Source organism: Rhineura floridana, chromosome 8 (assembly GCF_030035675.1).
Source record: "Rhineura floridana isolate rRhiFlo1 chromosome 8, rRhiFlo1.hap2, whole genome shotgun sequence".
Taxonomy (NCBI): domain Eukaryota; kingdom Metazoa; phylum Chordata; class Lepidosauria; order Squamata; family Rhineuridae; genus Rhineura; species Rhineura floridana.
The window spans coordinates 111820175-111839097 of NC_084487.1; the positions used below are offsets into that span (position 1 = coordinate 111820175).

The window sequence follows — 18923 nt, forward strand, 5'->3', positions numbered from 1 at the left end:
GTCAGATAAATAAATGCACTTCTGCATTAGAAATATAATTAGGTGGGATCCTGGAGGAATATTGTCCACCATTCCATTTGTTTATTGGAGAACTTTTTAAAAAAATTGAAGTCAGAACTACATGGTATTTGGCAATGCCAAAGTCACAGGTGCAGAAGGTAGGACACAGCAATGTCCCATAACCCACATGCAAAAATTGCTGTCCTAAAATTAAATCTCAGCTTCTTTTGACCCCAACTTACCTGTATGGCAGTAGTGGGGAAGTGGTGGACCTCCAGATTGGGCTCCAACTTCCATCAGCCCCAGACAACATGGCCAATGATCAGGGATGATGGGAGTTGGAGTGCACTAGCACCCAGAGGGTCATGGTTTCTCCATCCTTGTTGTATGTCCTTAGGCAGCTCACTTTTATGCCACTGTTAATTTCCTTATGTGTAAAATGTGATCACTTTTACTTACCTATAATTCAGCAAAGTTTCAATGAGAGCCAGCATTATGTAATGGTAAAGAGATGGGGCTATGAACCACTAAGTCCATATATAAATTCTTCCTTCAACTGTCAATTCATTAGGTGGCCCTTAGACAATATTTTCCTTCTCAGTCCCGTTTCTGCAGTATGAACACAATAATATTGCCCTTCCTTACAAGGTTGTTGTGTGGATTATTGAGAGAATATATGTTGTGCATTTTGAACACTCAAACGTTATATAAATTATAGCTGCTTTTTAAAATATATTTGTCCTTGTTTACAATAACTTATTTGCTGATGAAAATTTTAAATATGGTCCACACGTTATAAGGAAGATTATTAAATTCTCTTTCTGGGAGTGGAAATATATGATCTGCCAAAAATGTGTAGGCTTTGCCGGAATTCCATGATGACAGTAATAATAAACATGTATTCCCCTAAATTAACCTCTTGCAGGAACTTTTGCTGTGATCAGCCTGATGATTGGTGGAGTTGCAGTCAGAGAAGCCCCTGATGAAATGTTTGACATTATGAATACCAACTCTACCAATAGCACAGATCTTGAAAACTCTAAAGTCAGAGATGACATGAGAGTGAAAGTAGCCGTCGCAGTTACCTTGCTCTCGGGGATCATACAGGTAACGCCATTATTGGTCCAGGAGCATATTTGAATATTACTGCCAGAGACACAACTGTAGGGAGCTCCACCTCAGTAAGCCCCTTGTTCATCAACTTAATTTTCCATTCAGGATCTAAAATGACACAGGATGTTTCCTTTCTATTTAAATTTTGGGACAGTAGCTTCAGTCTATGTTTTTGTGTTGGGTGGGACGGAGGGGTTATAGGATGCTGTTTTAGACTTATCAGTGGTGGCCAGGTGTTTTGCCAAAGGATTTTGCCTTTTCCTGAGGCAAGAGGTTCAAAATCTGAATGACCATGAAACACACTGATGGCAAATGTAGTGATTTTTATTGAAGCAAGCTGTACAGTCTAACAAGCTGAGACTCCTAACAAGCAGGCTCTAATCTCTTACACTTAAGCAGCTGATGATGACAGCTTTGATCTTGCGTTTTCCTCTGTTTCTCCCTGCTGGAAACCTCATTATCAGCAACAGATGGAGGGAACCCTTTGGCCCAGTTTTACACCAAGCTGCATGCCCTTACAAGCCGGTGCCGAGGCTTATCTGCCCAGATCAAGGGTCCTATATTTATACCCAAAAGACCCTCTGGGAGGGGGCACCTTATACCTATGAGATCATTATCTTCCCAGCACCTAGGTTGCTGGGTTCTCACACAGGTGACTTTTCTCTCTCCTGACCCTAAATTTGCTACAACCTGGGCTGGGAATAAAGCTGTCACACTTATTCCTAGCCTTTGCCTGTGCCCTCCCTCCATGGGGATAGCTGCTTTATTTTGACTAACAAGAGGCTTTCTCTGACTCTTGTTTACATAAGCAGGGTGAGAACATTTGTAAACCAATTAATCTCACTGTCCCTTTTCAGCTTGGGAAAGCCATAAACAAGCCTACCTGGGCAAGCGGGGGTGTGAGACAAGTTTATCTGGATTGTGTTGGTTAATTTGAACAACTTTTCCCAAGCCCTGTATTTGAACATAGGCAGAGTGAAAAACTTCTTTCTCAGCTTATTATAAACAATGCCAGAAAGCCTGTGCTTTGTGCTGTCCAGACTCCAATACTATACAATGACAGTGTGCAAAAGCAATAAGTACCCCATAAATCAGGGGTATGAGACATGAATTAAGGGACAGGGGCCATGGGGCATGCCATATTAAGCCTCCTCGTACATCTAGATTCTTCTGGAAATATTTGGCACTACACCAAGTCAAATCGAAAGCACAGCTAGGTATACATTGCTCTCTTAAAAATTAAAATTTTCTGTCAAGGCAGCATAAAATTTTATGCCCAATGTAGATTAAATCTGTGAACAGTACAGATTGGGCAAATTCAAGAAAAACTGCCTAATTTGTTTGTTTTGCATAACTTATACTGCTTCTATTGGTCATGGGGAGGGGCAAAGGCCATGACTGAGCCCAGCCCCTATCTCCTGGCCTCCAGGATTCCTCTCAAGCCACCTTGATTATAGGTGTCCTGTTTTCACTTCATCTGCTTTATGACAGGAAACCTTTGCCAGCGTTCCTGAAGCCTTTGCTGTTTATGCTTCCACTTCTACAGCCACACACTATTCCCTCCCCAACCCATGCAAATCATACAGATATTAGACTTGACACTCTTGGAATGCTTCAGCACTTTTGGCTGGGAGATGTAGGAGGAGATCTGCATCCTTACAAAAGTTGGCGTTGGTGAAGATCAACTTGCTCTTGATCCAGTGCGCTGAACTCTGCTTCTTAACTTTGACTCTGTACAGTGCTGGCTTTTAAATGGAAGCTGATGGCAATGGTGATTCCTTGAATGTGGCTCTTCTGTCTTTTTGTTAGTTATGTTTAGGACTCCTTCGATTTGGATTTGTTGCTATTTATCTTACGGAACCCCTGGTACGGGGATTTACTACTGCTGCAGCTGTACATGTCTTCACATCACAATTAAAGTATCTGCTTGGAATTAAGACTAAAAGGTTCAGTGGACCCCTCTCCTCTCTTTATGTAAGTAACAACGGCAGGACGTTATGTGTGATGTGACCATTCCTTCCTGGTTAAAGCCAGTTGGATTTTGAACACAATCCATATCCACAGAGAAATTTTGACCAGTTTTAAAATGCATCACTCATGGCTTTTTTATGACTTAGTTTTGTGAGGTTCCTCAGAAACCTCTGTTTGAGATCCTTGCAGGCACCTGATGATTATACCAGTTTAAGCTTATAGTGTAGTGTGAACCCAACCTGAAAGAAAAGCAGATTTTACAGTGTTCTAAAATAATTCTATCAGCTATAAATATTCCGTCTTCTGTCTCCTGTCTTAGTAAAGGCCACTGGCATTGATGGCTTTAAAAATGGAGTAGACAAATTCACAGAGAATAGGTTGATCTGTGGCTATTTGATATAGCTATATAGACCCCCTATATTCAGAGGCAGTGTACTCCTGAGTACCAGATGGTTTTTAATATTGTTCTCTGCTTTCAGAATTCATTTGAGTTGAAAAGCAAACAATATATCTTCAAGTAAATATTAATAATAAAAAAATACTTCCAAGGACATCTGGCTAGTCACTGCTGGCATAGATTAGTTTGATCCAACAAAGCAATTCTTATCTTATTCTTGTGTACAATTGCAGACTATGAAAGAGTCAAATATTATATGTAGCCAATAACTGAACTGGCATTGGTATGTCTGATGCATAGCATATATTATAGGTAACAATACTAATGTCTCACGGCCACTATACACTTTTGGTGGCAGTATAGGAACCCCAAACACCATTTTTTCAATTACAAGATAGCAGCAAGGGGGGTACTCTTATTTGCAGGTGAGAAGAGGCACCAACGATATGTGTTTAATCTGTCCCCTGAAATGCCTCTAGCTGCTTTTTTCCCCTCAGCCAGGATTCCCAGCTAGTGGGAGGAAAGTAGTAGGGAACAAGTGGCAGGCAGACAATGCTTTACCTTGGGAGAGGCCATAGCTCAGTGGAAGAGCACATGCATTGTATGCAGAAGGCCAGGTTCAATCCCTGGCGTACCCAGGCAAGGCTGGGAGAGACTCCCTACATGAAATCTGGAGAGCTGCTGCCTGTCAGTGTAGACAACACTGAGCAAGATGGACCAATGGTCTGACTCGGTATAAAGCTGTTTCCTATATTCTTCCCCCACCATGTGCCAGTTTCCCAATGTAAATAGACCTGACTGGCTTTGCAGTGGGGCAGTGCCAGCTAAGGTTCCTAGCCCCATGTTTGCCACCAAAAATATAGATGGACCCTTGGCTGATCATTCTTAATGCTGCTCAGTGTCTCAAGGGCTGTTGTCATGTTGGGTGATTGTGCCTTTCCAGTTAAAATCTCCTAATTATTTATGGTGCTTTACAGTGAAACATTTGTTGATGTTAGTCCATTCGGTGATCAAAACACTCTAAATCTACTTCCATAAACTCCTTACGTTCCTGTGTCTGTTGTGAAGTGAACCTTTTCTAGAACAGAGTTCTACAAATTGTATAGGTGGCCTTAGGGGTATGCCTTTGGTATTGCTGTGATTTGAAACTGGAATCTTCCCAGTAGAAATTACAGCTTGCCTGTGTCTTTTTAATTCTTGGATTGAAATAATGTAAATTTATTGGATTGAAACAACATAAATGTCAGAGGAACAGCTACTAAGATCTGCCAGAATAAGCAAATTCTCCAGGACAGATTTCTTGTTTCCTGGAGAACAATCCAAGTAATGCAATCATATGGTATTTCTGTAAACAGAACTAAGATACCAGCTGCAAAATAAGATTTGAAAAGAGAGTGAGGGATATATAAATTCAACATAGTTTGATTAATTCAGTCATGCAATGATTTTATCAGGGCTTTGAAAACTGTTTAACAGATCTAAGTAAACTGTCACATAGAGAAGCATTTGCTCTCCTTGGAATCCAGCATACTCCTTCAGTAGTCTTACCTGGGTGATATCAGAATATCCTGTTCTACTTACATAATTTGCAGAAAGGGTTTACTAAGGTACCCCACATTTATAGTCTTTTTTTTTCACAATTTCTGAGAGTATGTAAAACACATTTCTTCCCCATTTACTTGAGGGCCACAAATGCTAGTCGAATTGGCACAAGACACACACATCAGCATTTTTGCTCACAAGTAGTAGGGAAATGCCAAAAAGTGGCTTCCTTCAGTCTGCAAAATGGCATTAACATTTTTGTGACAGTCATGATAGATAATAAATAATAACCTGGATAAATGAAACTTCATTGTGTTAATAGTTTTAACATTCTTGATTCATTTTAGGATTTTGGAATTTTGATTCTGATTTTTGTATTTATTTTTCACATTGTGTTATGGCTTATGGCCAAGACAAATAGTTTTTATGTGAAATACTGATAGGGTTGCCATATTCCAGTTCCACAAATCCGGGCAGGTTAATTTGCATATTATGCAAATTATTTGCATATTAATATTTGGATTGTCCAGTTGTTTTGTTTTTGTGCCCAGGAATTACCACCAAAAACTGGGGAAAGATGTGAGAAATCTTTTTTTTAAAAGCAACATTTTCAGCCTTAAATGCCTAGACTCTAGTTTCCAACACTATGGAGTATTGATTGATTGATTAAGAGAATTTATATCCTGCCCTTTTGCTGTTAAAAACAGAGCTCAGCACAGCTTACAAATATAATAAAAACAATAAAAATACACAATCAATATAAAAACATAATAAAAACACAAAATAGCAACAAACATAAAGTAAGTCAGGGCAGCAGCACGGTTAACCATTACATATACAATATATTTCAGAGATGTGGTGGGTGGAGAAAAACAAGCCAAAATGTTAGGAAAAGGAGTCTTTCACACCACATGCTCAGTTCTAAATACTGTTGCAGCAAGTTTTACAAGTTCCTCCAGTATTCCACTGGTGCAGGCACTCAGACATTCAAAGTATCTGTATGTTTCTTAGGTTTTATAAAAGCAGAGCTTTGCTTAACTCAAAATTTCTCAACCACATCTACACAGGTTCCACCTCCATACTCAAAATGAAACTGGGCCTGGAAGTGTGCAACAACCCCACACATACCTTGCTAATTAGATTACTAATGCCAGGATGTCTGTCTTATCGACTACTCTCCTGCTCTCTCCCCCCCACACACACCGGGCACACCAGTCCTGGGCTCAGAAAGAAAATAAATATCTGGTCCTCTTCAAAGTACGCATAAGCCTCTTGTTTCAATTAAAATAATAATTATAAATTCTTGCTCTTATCACTAATGGGAGTTAATTATCTTGCATATGCTGCTGTTGCTTCTATGGCTGTAACGGAGTGAGGTTAAAGATAAGTGAAATGCAAATAGGAAAAAACAACACAAAAGGCAGTAACACTTTCCTAAATGTAATACCATACCAACCACAACAAGATTCCTATGAGTAAGGCAAAAAACTAAGCATCTCACAACCAGTCAGGATTCCTAACCAAAAAACAAAAATATGATAAATGAAGAAATATGTATATAAGCATGACTATCAAATATATTTATTATTTACATAAACTGTAAAGATATTTATAGTGCAATCCTAGGTTTATTTATTCAGAAGCAAGTCCCAGCGTATTCAGTGGGGCTTACTCAAACAGGGACAGAACTGCAACCTCAAGTGATAAGCAACTTCATTCACACAACCCAAAATTCCGAATCATGCCACTTTACGCTGTTTTGCAACTGTTTATACTTGTTTTATGGTTATTGGATTTTAAGTGGCTTTATTTCTTGTTGTGAGCTGCCTTGGTTTCCAACCCTACCTCACAGGGGTGTTGGAAAGACTCCATACACGCACACGCACACACTGCAGATGTATAAATACATACAGCCCATATAATAGTTTATTGTCAAACCAGTTGGTCATCGCAGAAAAATCAGTATTCGTTTTAAAAAAATCAGTATTACTTTCCTACAGAATAAAAACTGTAATACCTAAGTAAGCCCTGCCTACTTGCTTTAAAATTGGACTGGAGACAGAAAGAGTTAGAACACAAACACAATTCTTTTTTACATTCACTCCAAAGTCCCATTGATTTTCAGCACATTCATAACCATGTCTACTCAAAGTAAATCCTATTGAATTCAATGGGATTTACTTTGGGCATATGGGATTAGCATTGCTTTTACAAAAAGCAAGTATTGGGAAGGTTTTCAAAACACTGCCCAAGCTCTGACTCCTGCACACAAGAGGAAAAAAAACAGAAATGTATATACTTACCCAATTTATGAGATTTTCAGATAAACGGGGGGGGGGGTGAAACCACCATTTTGTTTTTAGACACTGCCTCAGGTGAATGAAACTGAAACACAATCCCTGATTGGCTGCAATGCTGAACGGGCGGGGTTAAAGCTACAAAGTGCTATAGTACAGTACTGTTTAAAGAAAGATTTAACAGTCGAGGGGGGTGGCTGACGTTTTTATGTATATCTTGAGAACCGGCCCACCTAGAAACTTTTTTTTTTAATTAAAGCTGAGAATCCGGGCCACGTAAGGGACTAGCCGGGTGCCGGGTGGCATGCATAGAATCCGGGTAAAACCCGGCTATCCGGGCAATATGGCAACCCTAAATACTGAAGACCAACAACAAAAAAACCTTTGGCCGGATATTTTGATATTGGGCACATTTACTATATCATACTCTGCATGCATTTCTCCTGCAGCCCTCTGTCCAACTGCTAGGCAAGATCACTGTTGCTTAATCAACAATGAATTTGTTGCTATGGTAACCATGAAGGCCCGTTGGTAACTCCCTACTATAGATATGTTTGTGTTCTTTTAAACAGATCTGATTTGCTTGAAAAGGTTTGAAATCATGATAAAGTATACATTAATTATAATGTTTTGTTTGCCACCAGTGTTTTGTCTGTACTAAATATGTTTAATTGAAGTTTTTAAATACAACTTAGTTGAGGGTTCGTGGTTAATTTTGTCCATCGGGTAAAACCTGGCATGGCCTCAGTAAATTCTGGGATTGCTCCTGTGTACAGCAGGATTGTACATGCTGCTGCTTCCGCTACTGTACAATGTACAGTAAGATATACAATGTTTTAGCCAGATTTGCATCTCTGAGCTACCACTAGCTCTCTTCTATTTCTAATGTTGGTGATTAACATTGATACAAATCAATACATTTGTGTAATTTATCTTTAATGTTGCTATCCATTTGGAAACTTTGAGGTAGGCTATTACAAGGACTGTGTGCACTTCGGAATTAAAAATCATTACCAAGGAAATCTTGAGTTCTAGGAGCTAAATAAATCCTGTGATTTGAATACATTATATAAATTTTAAAAAGCTGAATGTATTTGCTCTTTCCACATAATTTATTCTGCTTTTGCTCTTCATGGGAAGATTCTATGAAACCTCCACTACCACTACCCCTGAAAATCCCACTTAGCCCTCTTTAGCCTCTAAGATTTCACTTTCTTGCAAGCCTATATTAACACCCATAATAGATAGCAACTTCCCTTTTAAAAAAGGAAAATGACCATTGAGGTTTTCAGGGTGCTCTGTTTTGCATCCAGTACAGTAGGGCCCCACTCATATGGCGGGTTACATTCCAGACCCCTGCCTAAAAGCAAAACACGCCAAAAAGCGGAACTGATTCAATAGAATGGTGCCCAACACCCGAAAAATGCCGTAAAAGCGGAACAAGCGCCGTATGAGTGGGGCCTTACTCTAATTGAAAGCTGCCGTATTAGTGGAACACCGCAAAGCGGGGCCCTACTGTACCATATTCCCACATAAATATTCACTTCTGCTTCTTCTTTGACCACATCACCTGTGAATAAAGTTCCACATTTCGTTGTCTTTCAGAGTTTAATTGCTGTGTTTTCAAATATCCCAAAAACCAACATAGCAGCTTTAGTCGTTGGACTAATTTGCATGGTTTTGTTGCTGAGTGGTAAAGAAATCAATGACCGCTTAAAGAAGAAGCTGCCAGTGCCTATCCCTATGGAGATCATTGTGGTAAGCTTGGGGTAAGAAGGAATGTCTTGAATATGTTGTCTTAAGAGTTGGTCGAAATCCCCTTCGCTGTGCAGACTACAAACAGATCTCCTTCTCAGATTAGCTTCTGAGGTTTTCTTATTATAACCAAGTTGCCTCTTGTTTTGTGTGCTCCCTTTTTAAAGGTGGTAATTGGAACTGGTGTTTCAGCTGGAATGAATCTGTCAAAGACTTATGGCGTGGATGTTGTTGGCAATATCCCCACAGGGTACGGACAAGGAATTAAATGTCTCTTCTTACCACTATATAGTTTAATACAGCCCGTAGATTATATTGTCCTCTTTTTAATCACTTGCAGATTACGTCCTCCACAAGTACCTGATATCAGCCTTATTCGAGCTGTCTTTGTGGATGCAATTGCAATAGCACTTGTTGGATTTTCCATGACAATCTCAATGGCAAAAATCTTTGCTCTTAAGCATGGTTATACAATTGATGGAAATCAGGTAATCTGAATGTAAAATATGCCTCTCGCTATCTGGTCAGAAGCCTGTTGAAATTGGGGGGAATCTTCCCAAAAGCTTTAGTTGCTAAAGACTTATTATCTGAAAAATAGCCTGCCTATGTTTTATATGGCCCAGTACAGATGTAACATTACATTACGTGATTTGCTAACCATGGTTAGGGTGGAAACATTACATCTGCACTGGGGTTATATCCTATCGGAAGGAAACCTATGAGTTGGCAAGAGAAGTTGCTTTCATTAGAAAAAATTGTTTGCACTCTGCACCACCATCTATCAAGTCAATTTAAAAGCAACATAGGATCTGACTTGCAAGTTCCACAACGTGATGCATGCTTTTCCTCAGCTTTATAAAGATTTTGAAATTTTGGTTTTGTGCTTATGAACTTAAACACAATTCATAACGTTGTTTTCCATTCTGTAAAATTTAGTGCTTGGATATCTTTATGTAGTCCCCACCCTGCCCCGCCCCAGTTAGTTGAAAAGTAGCTTCTTATCACATGTGTAAGCATCATCCTTGGCATTCCTTTGACAATATTCAGTTTGATCATTTTTATTCTCCTGTTTTTCCACGTTTGCAGGAACTCATTGCGTTGGGCATATGTAATTCTGCGGGATCCTTTTTCCAGACCTTTGCTATTACTTGCTCAATGTCTCGGAGCCTCGTCCAGGAGGGCACTGGGGGAAAGACTCAGGTATGTGTATAAACCCTTGTCCTTTCTGAAGGGAGCTCAGGGCCATGCACCTTGGCATGATCCATTTTATCCTCACTTTTTTGGGGTAGCTTAGGGCACATGCCGCCCTGGGCTCTTTGGGGAGGAAGGGTGGGATAGAAATGTAACGAATAAATAAGAGAGAGTACCCCAAAGGTCATCCTGTGAGCATCTGAACTGAGATCTCCCTGGCCTAACAATATCAAAGTCCACACTACTCTGTGCTGGTTCCTCTCTATATACCATGCAGTGTATGTAAATCTGGTTTGGATGCCTCTTTTTGTGAGTGTTGCTACTTAAGACCTCAAAGAGTGTGTGCTTAAACAGATTTAAGCAGACAAGCAAGTAGATAGGAAAAGGAGAAATATGTGGATAATTCAGTTATTGGTGAAAATGCCTTTAAAAAACTATAGGCACAATTCTTCAGAAGTGTCACTTTGTACATCTTGTGTTTAGGTTGCTGGTACTCTGTCCTCAGTCATGGTTTTCCTGGTCATTGTTGCCATTGGTTACCTCTTTGAACCACTGCCACAGGTAAGTGATCTTTTATATATTTTTATTCAGGTCTAAATTGGTACATAAGAAGAAATAAAACTCTTTTTGTTAAACCTTTGCCCAATCTGTAATGTTTAGAGCTGTAAGAAGATTGAATGTTCTGTGCTGCAGCAGTAAGCTCATGGCAGGGTGATTTAACAGCTATGGTAATCGCTGGATATTTGGGTTTGTTCTGTTCGTATGTGCTGGTGCTCAGCAGATGGCATCAGCTTTTTCTAATGCCCCTCCTGGATATTCACAACGGGAGGAAAGGCTTTCTGGTCTGAATTCCCGTGCAAGTCTCATTTGGTTCTTGGTCGCCTACAATAGCTCCTCTTAACTTGTTTTGTCTTTAGTCTCCATGCCTGTCAGCCTGCAAGGAATTAAATACTATTTAACTCTGGAACCTTGAGCTTCACATTGCACATGTGTAGGAGTCCAGCACATTGTATGTGTTACCATTTGGCCTCCTTTTTTTTCTTTCAACCAGTGATTCCCAAGTACCAATTCCCAAATTGGTAGGACAGAACCTACCAATTATTAGTGGAGGCCTTGTTTTCAGGTCTAGGGTTGTATGAAGTACAAGTGAGAAGTCTGAGTTTGATCCACTGGACACATGCGCTGACATATTTATCTTGCACAAGCTACTAGGCTATTGAGATACTATTTTAGCCAAATAAAAATATTATCTTTCTGAAGCAGGGCACCTGTTCACCTGGTGAGGTAAGGAGATTGGAAACATGTATGGTGAGATCCCAAATGAAGATTAGATTAGTTTTACTGCAGGGGGGGAGGCAGTTGCCTTATTAATTTAACTGGAAATAAAGAAATGAAACAGAGTGACAAGATAGGAAAATGAAACTTTTGCATCTGATAGTAGCTAGCTAAGTAAGAGTAGGTGTTCATTTGCTTGGTTAGCTGGAGGTGAGGGCGAAGCATTTGGGACAAATTTATCAAAGATTTGACAAAGGACTTGGAAATTAGTATTTTTTATATATTTGCTGTAACTTATGCTGAATTGCACCCTTGGAAGGCAAAATATTTCTTTTTAAATGGGCCAGCCAGGAAGGCTGCCAGCTATAGGCACTGGGGGGGGGAAGCTGCTTATGTTTATCATTTATTGTGATCAAAGACCAGCAAAATTCAATACAAATATAGGTAATACAACAATTAAAAACCAAGTGCAAATTATACAGTTCCTTTGCTCAAGAAACCAATGGGGTGTTTGTTTTTTCTGATCTGCATCAAGGTCAGAAAAAACCTTGCAACCCTTTCAATAATGAAAGATGACACATCCCTTAAAGTAAATAAAACAGTACTGAATTTAAGAGATCTTCCTAGAAAAGCTGTTAATAAGGGGAGAATTAACCATCCTTTACATTCACTACACAGGGTACCGTGTAGAAGAACGTGTTCGATAGATTTTACTGCTCTCCCTCCACACAGACGTATCTGTTAATTAACTGGGGTCTTATTGAATCGTCCTTTAAGAGTGCTGATGGCACTACATTAAAATGAGCAAGAATGAATGCTCTCCTATACTTTGGAATGGTTAATATATACAGATATGCTGCTATGATGATTCCATAATCAGCAGGGCTATTATAAAGTAATGGAGAACAGGATTTATTGGCATCAATTCTCAATTGCTGTAGATCTAAGTCTACTAGTCTTTGAAAAAACAAGAAATTGGGCCTGTGTTTATCATAAAAGCATTCACTGATTGCTGATTAAATGTGTATCCGGGTAAGCAAAAAATCAAAAGGGACATATGACTGCCTGAATGTTTATACTTGCTACACTTTTGGTTGTTTTTTTTAAATGTTATATATGTAAATAGATCTTCTGTATAGACCCTTCTATTTATATATACCTAGGAGTGCTTTTATTTTAAAAGCAACACAGTTTTTTCAAAATAAATAAATGAGAAAATCAAACTCTCCTCAAAATATGTTCCTAGGCTGTGCTTGCAGCAATTGTAATGGTCAATCTTAAAGGCATGTTCAAACAGTTTGGAGATATTGCTCGCTTCTGGAGGACCAGCAAGATTGAACTGGTGAGTGATCTGTTGCAGATCAAAGTACATTTATAATTTTTCTTTCCTTTTATATAGTAGTCCACCATTCCACCTCCATTGTTATATTACTCAGAAAAAGTTGCACCATTAGAGTCAAACACAGAATGAAGCTCCAGGCCCCAAAGCTAGTAACATAAAGAGATGGTGACTATCTCTTTATGCTGCTAGTTAAGGTTATGGCATTAAAATATAGGTAAACCAGCAGAGTAACTTCTTGGTTCCACATCTCCTCAGAGATGTATAGCCTGGATAGCAGATGGAACCCCAACATCAGGTAGCACCAAGGAACATTGGGGACAAAGGCCCAGAAGCACAGTTCTATTTTTATGGGGAAAAGCCTGGCAATAGCCAGGAATTAATTAGCCAGTCAGAGGGCTTTCTGATGATGAAATCTGCTGGAGCTTTCACACCTAATGGTCCTGCGCTTCTCTAACCTTCCCAAGCCTGTGACCTTGAGGTACCAGTCAGGCTGATAAGCAAGTGTTCTTGCTTCTGCTTAATTAACTGAGTTCAGTTGTGAGAACTGACAGTCTCATGGCCTCTCAGAGGCCTTAATTCAGACAAGTTGTTTTCCCCACAATTCCTTACCACAGAACCATTTTAGTTAACCTTACAAACCAGGTGTTCTTGATAATATGGATGGTTTCATCTCCTGCCTTGCCACTAGGAATGTCTAACTGGAGTACCTCAAGGGCAAAAGGGATCCTAAGGAGACCTTGCTTGTTCTCATGTGCTAATAATAGATTAAGCTGCAGCATAGCTCATTATTAGGTTAGATCGGGATGGGGTTGTAGATGGTGGGCCAGATCTTTAATCTCCCCTCACTCTGCCCCTTGCAGGGCAACTTTGGTGAGCAGGGTCGGTGTAACTCTTCCCCTACCCATTGCATTTTCCTCTGCAGTGCCCCCAAAGCCAGTTCCCTAGCCCCCACCACGCCCCGGGATCCAACAGTTGCAGCAGTTACAGTGATGGCTGTAGAGATGGGGCCCTGCTTAACACACATATGATACACCTGAGACTTGCCACAGTTGTTTCTGATAGGAGATTGTATGTGGGTGTGAAATGTCACCTTTTTGTATGTGTATGATATCCCTTCATTAACCAAAATGGAGACAATAGTCAAGTAATCAGAAGAAGGCTAGGACTGGGAAGGGCAGCTGTGAGAGAACTAGAAAAGGTCCTCAAATGCAAAGTTGTATCACTGAACACCAAAGTCAGGATCATTCAGACCATGGTATTTCCAATCTCTATGTATGGATGTGAAAGTTGGACAGTGAAAAAAGCAGATAAGAGAAAAATCAACTCATCTGAAATGTGGTGTTGGAGGAGAGCTTTGTGCATACCATGGACTGCGAAAAAGACAAATAATTGGGTGTTAGAACAAATTAAACCAGAACTATCACTAGAAGCTAAAATGATGAAACTGAGGTTATCCCACTTTGGACACATCATGAGAAGATATGATTCATTAGAAACGATAATAATGCTGGGAAAAACAGGAGTAGAAAAAGAGGAAGGCCAAACAAGAGATGGATTGATTCCATAAAGCAAACCACAAGATCCGAACAGGGTGGTTCATGACAGATGCTCTTGGAGGTCACTGATTCATGGGGTCGCCATAAGTCGTAGGCAACTTGGAGGCACATAACAACAACAACAACAAATGATATCCCTGGGCAATTGGGGTTTTTTTTAATGCACACATTGTTCAGGACGTTCCAACTGTGGCATGCTACCCTGGAAACCTTGTATTTCCTTCTAGGAACTTCAGAGAGGGTTTTGCAAGTTTGTGTGTGTTTGTGGCCATGGTATCCTTTTTCTTTTGGCTGTGGTTGATCTTTTTTTACTCCGTGATGGTGGCAGTACCCTTTCCCCGTCAAGAGGTAGGGAATGCATAGCCCTCGCCTGTGCAGGAACAGATGTCAAGGCTTGGCTCCTGGCAAACAGTGGGTTCTCTTGCCCTCATTGATAAGCTATCGCTGAACTGCCAAGAGCCATATTTCTGTTTATCCTGTGTGTGTGTATATATATATATGTATGTAAGTGTGTGTGTGTATAGATAGCCACTTCTGTTTCATTATATTTATGTAAGGGAATGCAAACAGAGAGAAACTCGTGGGAGATTTTCCTTGTTATACTGAGTACCCATTTTGTAAGAACAAATAGATGTGTATTCTGTTACATGAACAGAACTTCAAAGAAAGGCCTTGTTTCCCCTCAGACTTGGTTTGCATTATTGTATTTGGCCTGTCACTAGTTCGGAATGTACTATAACTGTTCAGGCCTGCTTCCTTCCCACCATTTCTCTCTCTCTACGCACACGCGCACACAGTACATTTTGAGCATGAGACATGGTTAGTCTTTTCTTGACAGTCATGCTGAGTGTTTGTATGTGCCTTGCACTACCCAGAATTTTCTTTGCACCTCTTTGACAGTAGAAACAGTATATTGCTAATTGGGTGTTTGTTTGTTTAGGCTATCTGGATTGTAGCTTTTCTGGCCTCGGTGTTTCTGGGACTAGACTATGGCTTGCTTACTTCTATAACTTTTGCAATGATCACCATCGTGTACAGAACACAAAGGTGAGACTTGTTTTTAAACATTTATTTCCTCACATTGTAGCTGTCAGTAGTGGGAGGAAAATGGGACAAACTCCTCAGGGCTCAGTGGATGCCGTTTTCTGAGCTGCTTGTCCTCTGTATGTATTTATTCCTATAAAGCAAAGTGAAGGTGAAGTAATTAATCAAGATGATTGATTAGGGTACTGTAGGGTATGTCAGAGAACTCCTTGAATCTCTTCCACCCAAATCAGCCCCTGCCTGTGCAACTGGAAGTATATCGCAAATAGGAGCTCATAGAAAAAGCCAACATTTGCACAGTGGGACAAAGTGCGTCTGAATCAAAAATAAGTGATAAAAGCTGAACTAAATATCAATAGGGAAGGGCCATAGCTCAGTGGTAGAGCCTGTGCTTTGCATGCAGAAGATCCCAGATAGGGCTGGGAATGTGCCCTGGTCTGAAACCTTCGAGAGCCGCTGCCAGTCAGAGTACCCAATACTGACTTAGATGGATTAATGGTTTGAGTCAGTATAAGGCAGCTTCCTAGGTTCCTAAAGGTGGGAGCAATAACCCAGCAGCTGCAGCCATTACACCACATTTTTCTAGATTGTTTAAAACCACAGACACAGTGCTCAGTTTCTCAAGCCCACTTTATGCCTGATCATGTCACAGACACGTTGCATGAAAAGAGATTTGTTGGGCTACTTTTGCCTTCAGGCCAGGCCTTAAGGCCTAAAAAAAGGGAAGAGCATTTGCACCGGAAGGAGGCAATAAACAGCAAATTGCTCCTGCAGCTTTCCTCCTACAGTCACGCACAGAATACTGCAAGTAAAAGCAAGCTTTTTATGCATTGTATTAGAAAATCCAGGATCTACAAAAGTGGAGTGAGGGGAAAGCAGCAAAACTGTCTTGGGTGACCTTAGTTGCAACTGAAGTCCTTTCTCAACTCTGACCCTCAAAAAGAAGTAGGTTTGAAATGTAGGAAGTCTGTGTATGCTTAAATGCATGCTGAAATCAGGCTCTGAAATATGGCCAAACTGAATAATGGCTCTCCCTCCACAGCCCTCTTCAGTTTTCCGCCCACTATTTTTGGATAATGGGCACCAGGCCTGTACCGGAGAGGTAAAACCCTCAGTGGGTGCCTCCAACAGATACTGCTTTTATAGCTTATTCATACAGTGACTCTTTCTCCACAGTCCACAGTACAGAATCCTTGGCCAGATTCCTGGTACAGACATTTACTGTGATGTAGAAGAGTATGAAGAGGTAAGAGGGTACGAAATCTCTTTATGCCCCTTAAGAAGGGAGGAGAGTGGTCTCTTTGATTTAAGGTGCAGGAGAGGAGAATCTGAATCCTGTGCCAACCCCATGACGAGCCTCCCTGGAGAAGGGTTGAGATCCGTTCCAACCAATGCAAGCCCACCTCATAGAGCAGCTTGGGCAGGAATGCGAAATTGTGGGTTGGGAGCCAGTAGCTAGGATATTTCTAGAGGGAGAAATAACCAGAATCGTGAGGAGGCATATTCGGAGATGAGAAGAGATTCTGTGCATGTGTAGTCATGTATATCTATTGGTGGGGAGTCTTCTCACACTCCCTACTCCTCCGCCTTGCCTAAGAATGCAATCCCTGTCTGGATTGCTGGCATGCTTCAAGCTTGGCCTGCACATGTAGTAGAAAAGGAGGCAGAATGCTGAGGTGACAAACACAAAGATGTAATGACCACCAACTTGGACGGCTTTAAAAGAGGATTAGACACCTTCGTGGAGGATAAGGCTATCCGTGGCAACTGGCCACAACGGCTATACTCTACCTCTACTGTCAGAGGCATTAGGTCTCTGAATATTGGTCACTGGGAATCACAAGTTTGGAGCGTGTTGTTGCACTCTGGTCCTGCTTGTAGGCTTCCCATTGGGCCTTTTGTCTGATCCAGCAGGGCTCTTCTGATGTTCATATGACTGCATCACTTCAGACTACAAGTGGGTGGAAATCAGATTGTTGAATGCTCGCTTGCATTCCCTGCAAGCAGAAAAACTATCACAGCAGAAAAGTAACTGGGTTACAGGCTTTCTTTCTGAAGTGTTAGTTTTTAATTGCTAGGAGATTTTTTTATGTGGGGGAACATTCAAAACTGGCATTCTCCACCTGCAGTTTGGAGTGGTTTAGTCCAGTCCTAATACATCAGTCTTGGGCAGCATCCACATCCAAGGGCAGATCCTAGAGATTTTGAAGCAGAAGCCAAGGTCAGATCAGACTGAGGCAAACCTGTGAGGTAGCACAACCCATGCCTTCTTTTAGATATGGTAAGGTTTTTGTGATCTTAGTTATATGTGAGTGCATGTTTAGACTGACATCTTCTTATGTGAAGCTGAGGTAGTATCGTCCCTGCATGGTATCCCCTGCCCCTTTACAAATGCATGTATGTCTGCCCCAAGCCACTGCTGAACGCACCTTTAAGGCTGTCAGCCTTCATTGGGACAGGGACAACGGCTGAGATTCAGAGGCTGTCTCCTGTCAACCAGGTCACTATTTCCAAAATGATAGATCTGTGTTTTATGAGGCGATGGGCTTGGGGTGCCAAAATGTTGCAGAGTTTTCTGCAGGATCAGAGAATAAGCATGTATGCTGATGGACCCTCATTGCAGGAAACAGGGGAGCAAAATGTGTGTTAGCGGGGAGGGAAAGATCACCACAAAAATCTGGCTTACAATTCCTCCCCACACACACACACACACACGTGAGATATAGACCATATAGAGTATGTTTAGGATGATGGAACACTCTTGGGAGGAACAGTAGGTGTTTATATAAGTTCTAATGAAAGTGTGTTTGGCAGCAATATAAACAAGTTGAGGAAGAAGTCCTTGCTTTTATTTTATTCTCTTCTTTCCTTAGGTGCAAGAATGCTCCGGAATCAAAATATTCCAGGCAAATGCCTCACTCTATTTTGCTAATAGTGAGTTATATATCAATGCACTGAAGAAAAAGGTGAGGAACAGCAATTCCTTTCAACTCTATATCCTGTTGAAAAATAGCCAAACGTCACAAATAGATACACTGCAAAAAGTATCTACTATCTATGCTGCACTATGCCACTTCAGGCCGCAGTGGGAGGCAAATACATGTTTTGACTACTCCCATGTCTCCAAAATAATAATAAATCCCTGCACATACAAAACTAGGGTCCTAGACTTCCATTCTCCCCAACATGCTAACTTTGTACTTGCAGGGAGGATTTTTGTTTTGTTTTGTTGCTTAGGCAAGGGAGTATTTCACCTGAAGTCTCAAGAGTACTGTTCAAACTGTCGCAAGAGATACATCATATGAGTCTTCTAATCATGTTTTTCATCTTGAAGCCACACTTGGCCATGTTAGGAAAGCCTTCTGCTTCAGCCAGTCTTAACTAAGAATAATTGATGGATTAATTCTTGAACCACTTAAACATAGCTTCATTCTCAAGCA

At 40.7% G+C, this 18923-nt stretch overlaps 1 protein-coding gene across 5 annotated transcripts in view; it reads left to right on the forward strand.

Moving 5' to 3' along the window:
- SLC26A5 (solute carrier family 26 member 5) overlaps positions 1-18923 on the forward strand; it is a 41714-nt gene that overhangs the window by 16424 nt on the left and 6367 nt on the right. For all 5 annotated transcript variants that reach the window (XM_061640450.1, XM_061640453.1, XM_061640449.1 and 2 more), the window contains 11 exons: positions 926-1107; positions 2923-3087; positions 8926-9078; positions 9243-9325; positions 9416-9563; positions 10162-10275; positions 10750-10827; positions 12788-12883; positions 15380-15486; positions 16660-16729; positions 18357-18449. In XM_061640450.1, coding sequence (XP_061496434.1) covers positions 926-1107; positions 2923-3087; positions 8926-9078; positions 9243-9325; positions 9416-9563; positions 10162-10275; positions 10750-10827; positions 12788-12883; positions 15380-15486; positions 16660-16729; positions 18357-18449 — 1289 coding nt within the window. The remainder of the gene's footprint in view (positions 1-925; positions 1108-2922; positions 3088-8925; positions 9079-9242; positions 9326-9415; positions 9564-10161; positions 10276-10749; positions 10828-12787; positions 12884-15379; positions 15487-16659; positions 16730-18356; positions 18450-18923) is intronic.